Consider the following 15,085-nt stretch of genomic DNA (forward strand, 5'->3'; position numbering starts at 1 on the left):
ATCACGGTTGGTTTTGTAGTCGGTGGGCTGCACGAAATTTGCAAATTTGTTAGTGTTCTCATACTGGAAGCATGTTCAGCGGTCTTAAATGGGGAAGACTTTTGATTCATATTCAACAGGTTTCTGCTGCCTTTTCGATTTTAACAAATATATTTTTAATACATCTTATTTTGAACAAGTCGCCGACGCAGATTGGAGCTTACAAGTTTTTAATGTTATACTTCTCTTTTTTCGAGATATTTTACGGAATTGTCGTTGCGTTAACAAGTCCGGTGAGCGCACTATTCAGGTGTTTGAGAAAATTTTTTCCAAATAACATGTCAGCTCAAAAGTATAAGCGACAAAGCTTCAATTTTAACTCCATAAAGGGTATATAGAAATTTTTTTTTTGAAGAGTTGTAATGTTTTGGAGGAGCAAACCCTTCCGGCTCATTTTCGAGATTGTAGTTTTTCTGTAAAATATATATATATATATATATATATATATATACATTTTTTACCGATAGAAAAAACGTTATTTTACTCTATAATATAAATAAAAAGCATTCCGAAAGACTACCAAACCTTAAAATACAAGATCGAAACATCAACACTAAAATCTCAACATTTTAAATTCGCGTCATTTGTTTAATGTTTGAATTCTTATATAGTTGTACTTTAATTTCAAAAATTCAACAGATCATTGTACAAATCGACGTTAAAAAATGGGAAAAATATCACAAATTTCTTGATATATTTTTTGGTTCTTTTACAATCAACAAATTATATTTTAGTTTCACCATACCCAATACGCAACCTATTTGGCAATTATCAGTGCAAAAGATCGTGATTTAAGCCATTTCACACTTAACATATTTAATGCAATGTATTGGGGTTGTTACGGAATGTCTCTCGCTATGTTTGGTGTTCACTTTATATATCGGTACTTGGCAGCCTGCGGGTAAGTATTTTTTAAGTTATCAACTTAATTTTTGTATATGTTCAGAAGTCAGTTAGCAAACTCATTCAACACCTGGAAAATCGTTATCTGGTTCTTGCTTCCTTTAAGTTTTGGAGCAATTTGGTCTTTTGATGGTTACTTTTTTTGCCGGCCAACAGAAGAAGTTACTAACTTCATTAAGTAAATTTCTTCATGATTAAGTTTGAGACGCAATTTTCAATTTTCAGAGACAGCGTTTATGTCACGTTTGGCTTGAAAGAATCAGAGTTTGTTTATCTGGGCCCGAGGATTTTTCAGAAAAACGAAAATGGCATTATACAATTCAATGTAGGACCATCTGCTGGTCTTGGCTTAAATGTAATGACTGTGGTGAGAAAATCAAAATCTTCACAAGAAAACTGCAAAAAGGTTCAGAACATATCGTTTTTAGCAATTTTCTTCTTCGGAATTAAATGCTACTTTTGTATACAGAACATGGTAAAGCAAAGTGCATCTTCGAAAAGTAATGCTCTCCAACGCCAATTGTTCTACGCACTGGTGATTCAAACCCTAATACCAGTGATTTTCATGCAACTTCCCTTCACAATTGTACTAATTCTGTGTATTTTTGATATAAACGATGATGTTATCAGTGGTTTGGCGGTGATGAGTATTGCAGTGTATCCAGCGATTGATCCGCTTCCCAATATTTTCATTATCAAAGACTACCGGAGAGCATTGCTGAGTGAGTTTGATACTTTCTATCATTTTTACACACTGATTTTTTTTAATTTTGAATCCTCTAAAAAATCTGTTCATACCAACTTCATTAACAATTTTTTTTCAAACTTTTGATAGATTGCCGTAAGAGTTGCCCGTAATATGAATATAAATTTTTGAAGATGAGCAATATAAATTTAGAGTTGCCCGTAATTTATAAATTTCTGAAGATAAGCAATTTAAATTTTGAGTTTCCCGTAATTTATAAATTTCTGAAGATGAGCAATTTAAATTTTGAGTTGCCCGTAATTTATAAATTTCTGAAGATGGAAAATTTAAATTTTGAGTTGCCCGTAATTTATAAATTTCTGAAGATGAGCAATTTAAATTTTGATTTTCCCGTAATTTATAAATTTCTGAAAATGAGCAATTTAAATTTTGAGTTGCCCGTAATTTATAAATTTCTGAAGATGAGCAATTTAAATTTTGAGTTTCCCGTAATTTATAAATTTCTGAAGATGAGCAATTTAAATTTTGAGTTTCCCGTAATTTATAAATTTCTGAAGATGAGCAATTTAAATTTTGAGTTGCCCGTAATTTATAAATTTCTGAAGATGAGCAATTTAAATTTTGATTTTCCCGTAATTTATAAATTTCTGAAAATGAGCAATTTAAATTTTGAGTTGCCCGTAATTTATAAATTTCTGAAGATGAGCAATTCAAATTTTGAGTTTCCCGTAATTTATAAATTTCTGAAGATGAGCAATTTAAATTTTGAGTTGCCCGTAATTTATAAATTTCTGAAAATGAGCAAATTAAATTTAGAGTTGCCCGTAATTTATAAATTTCTGAAGATGGGCAATTTAAATTTTGAGTTGCCCGTAATTTATAAATTTCTGAAAATGAGCAATTTAAATTTTGAGTTTCCCGTAATTTATAAATTTCTGAAAATGAGCAAATTAAATTTAGAGTTGCCCGTAATTTATAAATTTCTGAAGATAAGCAATTTAAATTTTGAGTTTCCCGTAATTTATAAATTTCTGAAAATGAGCAATTTAAATTTTGAGTTTCCCGTAATTTATAAATTTCTGAAGATGAGCAATTTAAATTTTGAGTTGCCCGTAATTTATAAATTTCTGAAGATGAGCAATTTAAATTTTGAGTTTCCCGTAATTTATAAATTTCTGAAGATGAGCAATTTAAATTTAGAGTTGCCCGTAATTTATAAATTTCTGAAGATGAGCAATTTAAATTTAGTGTTGCCCGTAATTTATAAATTTCTGAAGATGAGCAATTTAAATTTTTATTTGCCCGTAATTTTTAAATTTCTGAAGATGAGCAATTTAAATTTAGTTGCCCTTATGATTGATTTTCTATGACCGAAAACGTTATTTTCCAAGTTTCAGATTATTTACGCTGGATCAAAAACAGATTCCTATGCAGGAAGCATGTTGTCAGTGACGTCCGAAACGCTTCTTACTACACCGACGGACACACTACTAAAAATGCTCCGAGTGCTCCTAGTCATGTTCCGATAGTTCATATGAATACATGAAATACTTTTTTTAAACCTCTACGCACATAACTTGAATGAATTTATAATGCCTGTTGTCACTTTCAGTTTTTTTTGCCTATAGATCTAATTGTACAGTTGAAGCGGCAAAACCACTCCCATTTTTCAGCTTTGTCTAGACGTGAGCCTCATTTAATGCGAGACCCTCATCTTGGGTAAAGTATTTGGTTAACTTAAAGGTGGAGTACCGAAATCTGGGAAATATTTTCAATTGACTCCAAATTTTCCCTTAATTCCGAATATCTATGTGAAAAAAATTCAAAAAAATTTTCCTGATTTCATACTTGAGCTTCAAATCGCAAATTTCATTTGTGCCCGGTTTCTTTTTTCAAATATAGATATTGTCTAGATAAAATCAAATTATGCAAGTGCGTTCCAATGATAATGCGTTTGGGCGCGCATTTGAAAAATCTCACGGGCACGCAAATGAAATTTGCGATGTCAAGCTCAAATATAAAATCAGGGAAATTTTTTTGAATTTTTTCACAATGATATTCTTAATTTTTGGAGTCAATTGCAAATATTTCCCAGATTTCGGTACTCCAACTTTCACTTTTTGTATTTATCTACAAGATTTCGTTTTTTTTTCAATTCTCAAAATAATCATCATCACATACATAATGTTTTAACAAAAATAAGATGTATCATGACAGGGATAATGAGGCTTTTGGTTTTTGAAAATAGTATCAACATTTTTTCGCAAAATAAGTAGCGTTATTTTTGAAAGAAAATTAAATTTTAAACTTAACTGCCATCCGTTTTGACAGTGATCACAATTTCACCTTAAAACTTTTTTCTGGTTTGGTCGATGATTTTCTTATTCAACATGATTGGATATCAGATTCCATTAAGTTGTTAGACGGCACATGAATCAGTTGTATGTACATATTCTGAAAACTTCTTAATCTGAAAACTTGATCAGGAGAATTCTTTGAATTGATATGTATTGTGCAGCATATAAACCTCCATTTTGATTAATATTTGATATTTATTGTTCAGAAAATAAAAATGTTCCGTGGCCTCGAGTGGGGAACACTGTTGATTCAAATTCAGCAACTTTCTGCAGCTTTTTCGATTTCATTCAACATTTTTCTGATTCACCTAATTGTGAACAAGTCACCAAAGCAAATTGGAGTCTACAAGTATTTTATGTTGTATTTCTCAATCTTTGAAATATTTTATGGAATTGTGACAGCTCTCACTAGTCCAGTAAGTGTTTTTTCACTGAAAAAATTTTAAAAATCAAACATTTTCAGTTTCACCATACCCAATACGCAACATATTCCACAATAATTAGTTCCAAAGATCGGGCATTGAGCCACTTTGTGCTGAACATACTAAATGCAGTGTACTGGGCTTGTTATGGAATATCAGTTGCCATGTTTGCAATTCAATTCATCTATCGATATTTGGCAACTGTGAAGTGAGTTTTATGCTATTTTTTTAATTTTTAAAATTTGTAAAATTTTGATTTTTTTTTTTTTGAGTTTCCTAAATAGTCAGGAATGATAGCCAGGTGTTGAATTATTTATTTCTACTAACAACTTACATATAAAACAATTTGGAATGTACTGTTAATGAGAAGTACAGAAATTCCCAACTATGGGAGTAACTCATTTGAAAAACGCAGTCAGCTGAAAGAACTGAGAAGGTCCCCGATCGATGTTAGCTGCAGGTGTGACTAGTCAAACTATAGCCTCGATCAATTTGCTCTTTGGAGACTAATGATTTGACTAACGGGCAAACATCTACAATAGTCGAATTACAGAAGTGACCTTGCTCGCTCCTTCCAATCCTGGAAAATCCTTCTCTGGTTCTCACTTCCACTTGTTTTTGGCACAGTCTGGGCAGTCGCGGGATACGTATTCTGTGCACCAACACAGGAAGTCACTGATTTTATCAAGTAACTGATTTGTTCTTTACTTGCTTGCAACAAAATATTTTTAGAAATAGCATCCACGTTACTTTTGGATTGGAAGAATCAGAGTTTGTGTATTTGGGGCCGAGAATATTCAAAGAGCACAATGGTACGATTACATTCAATATAAAGCCATCAATCGGACTTGCTCTGAACATTATGACGATGGTATATAAAGACAGAATTTTGAATCCAATAACCAATTTGAGAAAAATTTAGAACATATCATTTTTTGCAATACTCTTTTTCGGTCTGAAATGTTACTATTACATGAGAAAAATGATGAGCCAAAGTGGATCGTCAAAGTCAATAGGCCTCCAGCGGCAGCTATTTTTTGCATTGGTGGTGCAAACTTTGATTCCAGTGGTTTTAATGCTTTCACCGTTTACGTTTGCTCTTATTTTGTGCATTTTCGATATTAATGATGATGTTATTGGTGGAATCGTGGTGTTGTGTATTGCTATTTACCCCGCAATTGACCCACTTCCGAATATTTTTATTATCAGAGATTATAGGAGAGCACTATTATGTAAGTTCGGTGCTTTATTCGATTTGAAAAAAATAAGGTATTTATTGGGTTGCACTGGTTGCCCTTTCCCATTTATTACCTTCGTCAATAAGGAAATGACAAATTCCAATATTAGACTAAAAATATAAATTGGTGAAAATATTATAAACTTTAGAAAAAAAAATGTTAAAAACTTTTTCTCATTATTCACTCATTGAATACATGGGCTTAAAACGTTGAGTGAAAAAAACGAAACGTAAATATTCATCACTTATCGATAGATTGTTAAAAACAAATTTACAAGAAGACAACGTTGTCAAAAAAACTCCGAGCCTAGTCTGTAGTTTCTAACTAAATTAACCTGTGTATCTTTGTACACTTCTTCAAACTCAATTGAGGAAAATTTTCAGATTATGTACTCCGTGTGAAAAATAAACTGTTTTGCAAAACAAATGTTATTAGCGCATCGAGAAATACGTCTTGTTATGTTGATGGACAAATCAGTAATGCTACCGGACAACGTGCTTTCAGCAATGTTTCAATGACTGCAGGAACAATATAATATTTTATCAAATTGTGGAATTCTTTTTTGTTTATTAATGAAATCTGAGAAACTTGAGAAATTATTTTACATGCCAATTTTTAGGAGGTATTCAGAAACTTAAACTATTTCTCGAAAAAAAAACAACAAAAAACACAAAAACGCAAAAAATAATAAATTCACGTCAACGTTAAAAATTACACATACTCCGCGTGGAAAACGTTTATTTTTGTTTTCGCTTTCTCAAAAATCAATAATTTATTGTTTGATCGATTGAGTTCCGAACACGATGCTTCAATATTTTGTTCTTGGTTATCTCGTGTTTGAGGTTAGTTTTCTGCGATTTGGGCGTAAAATGCGGCGCTTGGGGTTCGCCGATTACAGCATGTTGGTCTAATATTTTTCAATAAATCAAATGTCAAAATATAGAAAAATATTTTATTGATCGGAAAATCAGGTTTATTTCAGTTGAAGTCGTATGAAACTTTCTAAACATTTTTGAACAGAATGAACAAAAATTAAGTGTTATTTTCAGATTAACCAAAAATTATTCTATATTTGGACACTATACTTTAATCTCGACTTTCCCTAAAAATTTTTTTCCAAATTTCCAGATCATCCGTCTCGCCCAACTCCCCGACGTCTGTGCGGTCAAATTCACGCCACCGCCCGCCAAGCAGGCTACACCACCAGCTGCAGTTCCTGCTCCAGAAGCCCCGAAGTCCGAAGTCAGTACCGCAAAGTCGGGATAGAGCAATGTTGGCCAAATGTCGTCTAAAGAAAAATGATGTCTCCTGAATTTTTTTCTACATTTTGTTCCTCTGGGACGATGAAAGTAAAAAATTATTTTTTTTTATATATGTTTTAATGTTTTTTGATCTCAATAGCTGTTTGTTTAATTTTTTTGAGGATAAGATTCTCCGAAAAAAAAAATTAGAAACTGTTTCCAGTTTGAAAAACTAGGAAGAACTAATTTCGAGGTTTTCAAGTTGTTTTCCTAATGACCCACATCTCGAAAAGCCATTTTCTTCCTTGTTTTCCTCTGCCCAATTGGGCTATCCCTGTTCTACATTCTCCTTTTCCGTTCTGATTTTTTCCTGGCAAAATGTCAAAAGAGTATTCTCTCGCACACATCTGTCCTCTGGTGCCGACAGGTAGTTTGTAAAACAGGAGAGCTCATAAAACAAAATGATGCATGTTTCCTAGTATGTTTGTGTCAGTGTGATAAATGTTGCTAGATCAATTCTAGAGAAATTGATTCTTCGAAAGAAAAACACCAAGTAAAAATGGCGGGACACTAATAAGCCACACCCATATCTTGGTTCAATTTTTTAAATATAGTATTTCTCTCAGGAAATTTGAATTTCCCGCCAATTATTTTTCTAGGAAAATTTTACTTTTTCGCCAAAGCATAGTTCCTATAAAATTTATCCATCCCGCAAAAATATTTTTCAGAAAAATTTCGCTCAACAAATTTAAATTTCCCGCCAAAACTTTCTGAGAAAATTCCGAATTTCCCGCCAATTTTTATTGTGGGAAAATTTGAATTTCTCGACAAAATGTTTCCTTCGAAATTAAGTCTGTGAAAATTTCAAACTCCCGCCATGTTTTCAATAAATTTGAATTTAAGTTAATGAAAATTTCCGCTGTAGGGAGTTTTTAGATTTGTTTTTCAAGTTTTCTAAAAAATATACATACCTATAACTTAAAAAAAAACAAAAGGGCCACGTGTTCTGCACATGAAAAGGGGTTTTTGAGTTTCTACTATTCACACAAAACAGCAACGTTCTGGGAGTTTCGCAGCGACCAGACAACATGTTTTCCTCTAACATCAAAGTCCACACAAACAAAGCAAGAGCGTAAATATTTTGTGGATCGTTGGAAAAATATCAGCAGCGGACAGAATAAAAAAACGAAGAATCGTTTATAAGTGCCAGTTTTGTTGCGAAAATTTTTTCTTTCAATTTTTATATTTAATTTCAAAAACTAAATATTAAAATGGATTCAAGGCAAGTTTCATTTTCTAGTTTTCTGAAGAAAAACAAATTTTTTGTTAGTTTTTTTAAAATTTCTAATTGTATAAACTAGGCACATTTTTCCATCGCCAAAAATGCCATACATAGTGTTTCAGTATTTTGAATATATTTTTTTGTTGCATTTTGGAAAAAAACGTAACTTATCTACATAAAAAAACAAAGAAATGTCAAAAAAGTGCTCTCATAATTAACCGTCTGAACAACAGAATTTTCCAAAAAAAAAAAATTTAAAATGTATATGAAACATTTTTGCTAAACTAAATTTGGATAAGTTCAAAAAGTTTCATAAAAGTTTGGAAAAAGAGCTCCCAAAAATTCATTTTTCAGTTTACTGCGCTCCGCCGTTCGAGCATCTGTTCAAGCCTGCAATGGTTCTGGATTACCTCCCGGATTAGCTGATTTCAAGCCAAAGTATACAAGTGTAAGTTTAAGTTTTGACATAAATCTAAGCCCCGGATGTCTCATTCAGGCTCTTTGGATTTTCTTGTGCCAGACTATTTTCCAAAATATATGTATTAAAAGCAACGAATCTTTTTCAGCTTTTTATCAACAACGAATTTGTAGATGCCAAATCGGGAAAGACTTTTGAATTTGTTAATCCAGCCAACGGGAAACTTTTAGCAAAAGTTGCCGAGGGTAACAGAGATGATGTTGATATTGCCGTTGAAGTAAGTTAAAGGTGGAGTAGCGATAGTGGAAAATTGTTAAAAACCACTCTTTTGGTCCTAAAATGACCAAATATCATAATAACACTTTTCAAAAATTTTTTGAAAATGTTTTATTTACTGTCAAAAAGTGGCAATTACTCAGTTTTTGCAACTCATAATTTTGGAAGTCAACCGAAAAAAAAAAATTTTTTTCGACATTTTTTATGTTTTAACTTTGTTTAAATTATTTGTATAAAAACATTGTAGGGGTCGAAGCATGCGACATTTCTTTAAATTTCCTCAAAAGCTCGTATTTTTCAAAATTTTGGCAATTTGCAAAAACTTTGGCCGGAAATCATGAAAAATCTAAAAAATTTTGGAGTGTTCTATTATTATATTTGGTTGTTTTGGGTCATTATAAGTGCATTTAGACAAAATCCCCACTGGCGCTACCCCACCTTTAAACTATATAATTTGCATTAAAAAAAGTTGTTCAGGCCGCCAAAAAAGCCTTTAAAATTGGAAGCGAATGGAGAAGAATGGATGCTTCACATCGTGGAGTTCTATTGAACAGACTTGCCGATTTGATGGAGAGAGACAGAGTTATTTTGGCTTCTCTTGAATCTTTGGATAATGGAAAACCTTATAAAGAAGCTTACAACATAGATCTTCCAATTTCCATAAAAACATTCAGGTGAGGCAAATTTCTAAATTTCTAATTTTACATTAGTCCGTGAATTTCAGATACTACGCCGGATATGCTGATAAAAACCACGGAAAAACCATTCCCGTCGGTGGAGACTATTTTACATACACACGGCATGAGCCAGTTGGAGTTTGTGGTCAAATTATTCCGTGGAATTTCCCGCTTCTTATGCAAGCATGGAAACTTGCACCGGCATTGGCAATGGGGAACACAGTTGTCATGAAGGTCGCCGTCAAAACCCCGTTATCAGCTCTCCACGTGGCATCGCTGATCAAAGAAGCTCAATTTCCAGAAGGAGTTGTGAATATTATTCCAGGTATTTTTTAGAGGGAATTTAAATTTATCCTTTAATTGGACCCTGGAATTGTAAACCACTCACTTTATCTGCATCTCGAAATTGGTCTATTGGCACATTTAGGAACATTTCGGCATTTGGAACCAGCTTATGGCCCAAGTTTGGTCCAATAAATATTAAAGTAAATCAAAAGTTGGCAAAACTTATGTAAAAGTTGGACAAGACTTCGGCAAAACTTGGATTCAGGCTGCACCAAAGTTCAACCTGAGTTTCACCCAACTAAACTTGGTGCAGCCTGAATTCAAGTTTTGCCAAAGTCTTGCCCAAGTTTTGCCCAAGTTTTGCCAACTTCTGATCCAAGTTTATCTTTTATGGGCCAAACTTGGGCATGAAGTTAGAGCTTAATGTCGAGGTATTACCACCCGCACTGTTTATATTCTTGTTGATAACTTTTAGCGTTGGCCGCAGTTTTATTAAAGGTGGTGTAGTTTAATTCCTTTATTTTTTAGTACTTTATTAGAATCAAAATTGTCTGAAAACATCGAATTTCATAATGAAATTTCTTGAAAACTTCTCAAAAAAAAAGTTATGGCGGCTCAAAAAATGGCCTAAAATTAGCTAAAATTTGAAAATTTACCGACTTGGCAATGTCGCAGCGGCTGGAAACAATTTTTTTTTGAAATCACCGTCAAATTTTGATTATACAATGTAAAAAATATTTTTCAGTGTTTTCCGGCAATTTTGAGTCTAACAAAACAATTTTTAAAAAATTCGACTACATCACCTTTAATGTAAAAATATCTGCTCTACCAGTATTGCATAACGGTGAATCCGAAAATTCGAACTAATAACACCATTATTTTATTGTTCAAATAAAACTTTGAGATTTCTACAGGGCGTGGAACTGATGCTGGTGAAGCTATTGCATCGCATATGGACGTCGATAAAGTCGCGTTCACTGGATCCACGGAAGTTGGAAAAACCATAATGAAAGCAGCAGCGGAGTCCAATGTGAAGAAAGTAACGCTCGAGCTTGGAGGAAAGTCACCGAATATCGTTTTTGCGGACGCGGATCTAGAGGAGGCGGTTCGTCAATCCCATCACGCGCTGTTTTTCAATCAGGGACAGTGTTGCTCTGCAGGATCGAGAACTTTTGTGGAGGGAAAAATCTACGATGAGTTTGTGGCAAAGGCAAAGGAACTGGTAGAGAAAACTGTCATCGGAGACCCATTCGACGAGAACACTACACAAGGTCCGCAAATTGATGAATCACAAGTTGAGACTATTATGAAGTATATTGAGTCTGGAAAGAAGGAGGGGGCTCAGCTAGTGACTGGCGGAGTTAAACACGGAGACCAGGGATATTTTGTGAAGCCTACCATCTTTGCAAATGTGAATGATCAAATGAAAATCGCACAGGAAGAGATTTTCGGGCCAGTCATGATTGTCATCAGATTTGATTCGATGGAGGAGTTGATTGAAAAAGCCAATAATACAATTTATGGACTGGCTGCTGGAGTGGTGACCAATGATTTGAATAAAGCTCTTCAAGTCGCAAATACTATCCGCGCGGGATCAGTTTGGGTCAACTGTTATGATGTTTTTGATCCTGCTGCTCCGTTTGGAGGATTCAAACAATCTGGTAACAAAAATAATTATTCCAACCTATTCTTTAAAAGTTTTTTTTAGGTATCGGTCGTGAACTTGGGGAGTACGGTCTTGCGGCGTATACTGAAGTGAAAACGGTCACTATTAAAGTTCCACAAAAGAATTCGTAGGACGTTCTGAAATTTCGGCTTTGTGTATTTTTTTCCAGAAACTTGTAAATAAAGTGCTATTTATAAAACAGTCCCTATATTGATTGTTTATGTTTTTATAAAACAATAAAAGAAAACAGGAACACCCAACATAGGCTTAGGCTTAGGCCTAGGCTTAGGCTTTGGGATTAGGCTTAGGCTTGGGCCTAGGTTTAGGCTTAAGGCTAGGCTCAGGCTTATGCTCAGACTTAGGCTTAGGCCAGGCGCGAGGGCGAGAGAAAAAATCCAGAAATTTCAAGAAATCAGAAAAAAATAAAAGCGAATGGGGAGAGTGCAAAGAAAAGTAAATCAATTGAAGGTCGCATTATCTAGACTCGTACTTTTCTGAACAATTTTGTGAACATAAAATGATTCTAAAAGCGTGAAAATGGCTAGTTAATCTTATCAAATTTTTTTCATTCTTGGAAAAACTAGTAGAGTTGTTTCAAAAGCTCAATCGTCTGAAACAAGATTCAAGAGAAGCAAAACACTCGAAAACCTATAATTTTCATTCCAACTGCCAAGTTTTCCTCATCAAAAAATATTTGTTAGTATTAAACTGAATCAATGTATTAAGCTCAATTATGCAACCGAAGGTTCTCTTTTTCTGTAATTTTATATTTTACGTGTCAACTGAAAATTCTGAACTTTCTGATGCTTGCGGTGAGTCAGCTGTAATTTATCAAACAAATATAACTTTAAGAAGAAAAATGTCAATTCAAAGACGAGACGATCACCTCAAGCTCCATTAAAAACTGGCCAACTACTTGTGAATCAGTCTGTGGAAACTTATATCTTACTTCAGAAACTGATCTCTCTGAAAATCAATTAAAAGAAACTTTTGGAAATCTAAAATATTTGATTGGGTCTTTGAAAGTGGTGCACACTAACATAACGTCTTTGTCGGTTTTGCCAAAACTACAAACTTACTATTGTGATGAAGGTGATTTCCGTTATTTAGGTATCATTTTCATAATTTTTTTTTCCAGAGGGTCTAATAATTGCCCACAACCCAATGCTTACTGACATTAAAATTATGGAATACTGGTATCCAGAAGTGAGACCGTGTATTTTACATATTTACAACAACTCAAAGTTGGACTCCACTCATCTGTGCGAAAATTTTTACGTGATACAACAAGATTTGGATGTCTATGGAAACGCAAGAGATTGCGGTATGTGGTGCATTAAGAAAAAAAAAATATTGGTATCAACATTACTAGTTTGTAGCATATGTAGTCTTTGTAGTCTATGACGTCACACCAACGTCACTAAAAATTGTGTGCGGAGTCTGGCTCCCTTCGTGGTGAGACCCTTCAAAAATATTTTGCCGGGAAATTCGAATTTTATGAGAATATTTTTTTGATGGAAATTCAAATTTTATGAGATAATTGTTTGGCGGAAAATACAAATATTTTGATAAAAAATTTTAGTGGGAAATTTAAATTTTCGGAGAAAATTGTTTGGCGCAAAATTCAAAGTTACTGATAAACATTTTTGGCGGGCAAATCTAAAATTTCAGAGAAAACATTCTTTGGAAATTCCAAGAAAATTTTGAAATGTTCCAAAACCTTCTAGAAAATTCGAAAAAACTCTGGAGTACCTTCTAAAAACTTGTGAGAGTTTTGGAATTATCTAGAACCTCCTGCGAAATTTAGGAAATTCGGAAGCTTCTAGAAACTCTGAAAAAATCGAGAAAATGTTTTGGTTGTTCTAGATTGTGTCTAGAGAAAGTACGTCAGTTCGTGCAAACGGCTGGTATTATATAATACGAATCATTCAAACAAAAACTACCCAAGTGAACGATATAACCCGACTACAATTTTCAGGATGCTCTAACGTTCGGCTTCACCCAAGCTCTCTCCCATTCTACCGAAACTGTACGAGAATAACTGGGGGCTTGAGAGGTGTTTTGAAAATCTCAGAAGTCAGTGATCAAACCGATTTGTCAGCGTTATCAAATCTGAAAAGCATTACTGGAAACTTGGAAGTTTATAACACCGAATTACAAAATTTGTCGTTTTTCAAAAATTTGCAAACTATTAATGGGCAATTATTTCAAGAGTTTAGTATTACAAGTATCCATGATAATCCCAAGTTGACAAGACTGGGACTGGACTCATTGACGGTAAGATTCGGAAAATATAATTTCTCAAAAAAATTTCGAAATATACTTTGCGAATTCATAACCAATAACATTTTCCAAAAAATACATTACAGACACTTATTCCCATGGAAAAAGGATTTTCAATCGCCATTGCCAATAATCATCCAGATTTTTGCGTGTCAACCTCCGAATTTCAACTTTTCACAAAAGTCGGATTCCACACGGAACAGTTCGAAGCCACGGTCTGCCGTAACTTGGAAAGGAATGATGGCCAAAAAGTGTGCTATTTGGAGAAATTGAGTACCTTAGATTCAAACTGCCAACATATCATCGGTGACGTCATTATCAACAATGATAATGAGAATGATGTCGAAACACTGGAAGATACAATAATGATTTATGGATCTTTGACAATTGAACATACTGCGAATTTGAAGGATCTGGGCTTTTTCAAAAATCTCGAACAAGTCGGAACATTAAGCAAAAGTTTGGGGTTTAACGGTACTCTCATAATTTAGGTCGCCTGCGTTTATCAAACGGCAAGTGGTGTCAGGATGTCCTATTACGAACTGATCTATAAAAAATTCAGGAATTCTTTACACAAAAATGTAACGTCAGCACATTGCAAAACCAGTTGAGAAGTCAGCGTCTAAATTCCCGCAATTCTTGTAGATCTTCGTAGATCAAATCGACATTGGGCAGCCTGACACCACGTGAAATGGGCTACTCACATGCTGGAATTTGCTAGTACTTGTAAACATAATAGATAGGATTATACAAACGACGAGTACTGGAGGATTTCCGCCAACGATAGATTTTCAGATAAAGCTCCTGTAATTCGTTTTCTGTCGAACGAACAGCTTCAGAATCTGACATTCCCAAGAATGAGGGTATTTAAAAAGAAATCAAAATTGATCTAAATTTATAAATTTACTTTCTTTCAGTACGCCTCTTTTTCTGTTTTTTCTCTTGAAAAACAGGGTTTCGTCGAAATTTCTGATAACTCCCAAACGCTGTTTCAACATCGCAACGATTGCATGCAATACCAGACGAGGCTCAAAAGTTCTGAAATTAAATATAATGGGCATAGTTGCTGTAAGCTCTCGGTTCTGGCTCTACTTTAAAATAAATTTCAGTGCAATTGGAACCGGCTCTTGATTCTCCAGCGGTGGAAAGATCCGCAAGATGTGAAATTGTGATAATTTCAATCCTTGTTAGCTGTCTTGTGCAAATTTTTTCGTTCTAAACGCATTATTTTTTAATGTTGAGAAATAAAAGTTTTGAATTAAATTTTATAATTTTGCAAGTATTAAATAATA

The 15,085-nt window shown here is 33.8% G+C and overlaps 5 protein-coding genes across 6 annotated transcripts; all 5 read left to right on the top strand.

The window, feature by feature from the left end:
• Positions 1 to 71: 71 nt before the first annotated feature.
• Positions 72 to 3,194, top strand: str-222 (Serpentine receptor class r-10; the record flags this gene model as incomplete). The annotated part of the gene is made up of 6 exons (NM_071063.2): positions 72 to 272; positions 774 to 940; positions 986 to 1,120; positions 1,168 to 1,309; positions 1,355 to 1,664; positions 3,046 to 3,194. 6 exons carry the CDS (start codon positions 72 to 74, stop codon positions 3,192 to 3,194), a joined length of 1,104 nt encoding a protein of 367 aa, NP_503464.2.
• Positions 3,195 to 4,220: 1,026 nt separating this feature from the next.
• On the top strand, positions 4,221 to 6,200 carry str-221 (Serpentine receptor class r-10; the record flags this gene model as incomplete). The annotated part of the gene is made up of 6 exons (NM_071064.2): positions 4,221 to 4,421; positions 4,469 to 4,635; positions 4,981 to 5,115; positions 5,160 to 5,298; positions 5,350 to 5,659; positions 6,049 to 6,200. 6 exons carry the CDS (start codon positions 4,221 to 4,223, stop codon positions 6,198 to 6,200), a joined length of 1,104 nt encoding a protein of 367 aa, NP_503465.2.
• Positions 6,201 to 6,411: 211 nt separating this feature from the next.
• Positions 6,412 to 7,034, top strand: Y46H3D.1 (uncharacterized protein). The gene is made up of 2 exons (NM_071065.5): positions 6,412 to 6,507; positions 6,794 to 7,034. The coding sequence occupies exons 1-2, from the start codon at positions 6,469 to 6,471 to the stop codon at positions 6,929 to 6,931; spliced, it is 177 nt and encodes a 58-aa protein (NP_503466.1). The 5' UTR covers positions 6,412 to 6,468; the 3' UTR covers positions 6,932 to 7,034.
• A 1,047-nt stretch (positions 7,035 to 8,081) lies between these two features.
• Positions 8,082 to 11,641, top strand: alh-2 (Aldehyde dehydrogenase domain-containing protein; the record flags this gene model as incomplete). The annotated part of the gene is made up of 7 exons (NM_071066.3): positions 8,082 to 8,188; positions 8,543 to 8,636; positions 8,755 to 8,883; positions 9,360 to 9,556; positions 9,607 to 9,884; positions 10,759 to 11,505; positions 11,553 to 11,641. Exons 1-7 carry the CDS (start codon positions 8,178 to 8,180, stop codon positions 11,639 to 11,641), a joined length of 1,545 nt encoding a protein of 514 aa, NP_503467.2. The 5' UTR covers positions 8,082 to 8,177.
• Positions 11,642 to 12,212: 571 nt separating this feature from the next.
• Positions 12,213 to 15,056, top strand: irld-45 (Receptor L-domain domain-containing protein; the record flags this gene model as incomplete). Of its 2 annotated transcripts, none has more annotated exons than NR_132513.1 (8): positions 12,213 to 12,322; positions 12,363 to 12,602; positions 12,649 to 12,834; positions 13,489 to 13,787; positions 13,880 to 14,305; positions 14,356 to 14,656; positions 14,711 to 14,861; positions 14,903 to 15,056. NR_132513.1 is itself a non-coding variant. In NM_001028858.1 (8 exons), 8 exons carry the CDS (start codon positions 12,244 to 12,246, stop codon positions 15,010 to 15,012), a joined length of 1,521 nt encoding a protein of 506 aa, NP_001024029.1. The 2 variants fall into 2 exon arrangements, 1 of the variants encoding a protein (NP_001024029.1); NM_001028858.1 differs by having other exon boundaries at positions 12,244 to 12,322; positions 13,880 to 14,267; positions 14,589 to 14,656; positions 14,903 to 15,012.
• Positions 15,057 to 15,085: the final 29 nt, after the last annotated feature.

Source organism: Caenorhabditis elegans, chromosome V (assembly GCF_000002985.6).
Source record: "Caenorhabditis elegans chromosome V".
In the NCBI taxonomy this organism is placed as follows: Eukaryota; Metazoa; Nematoda; class Chromadorea; order Rhabditida; family Rhabditidae; genus Caenorhabditis; species Caenorhabditis elegans.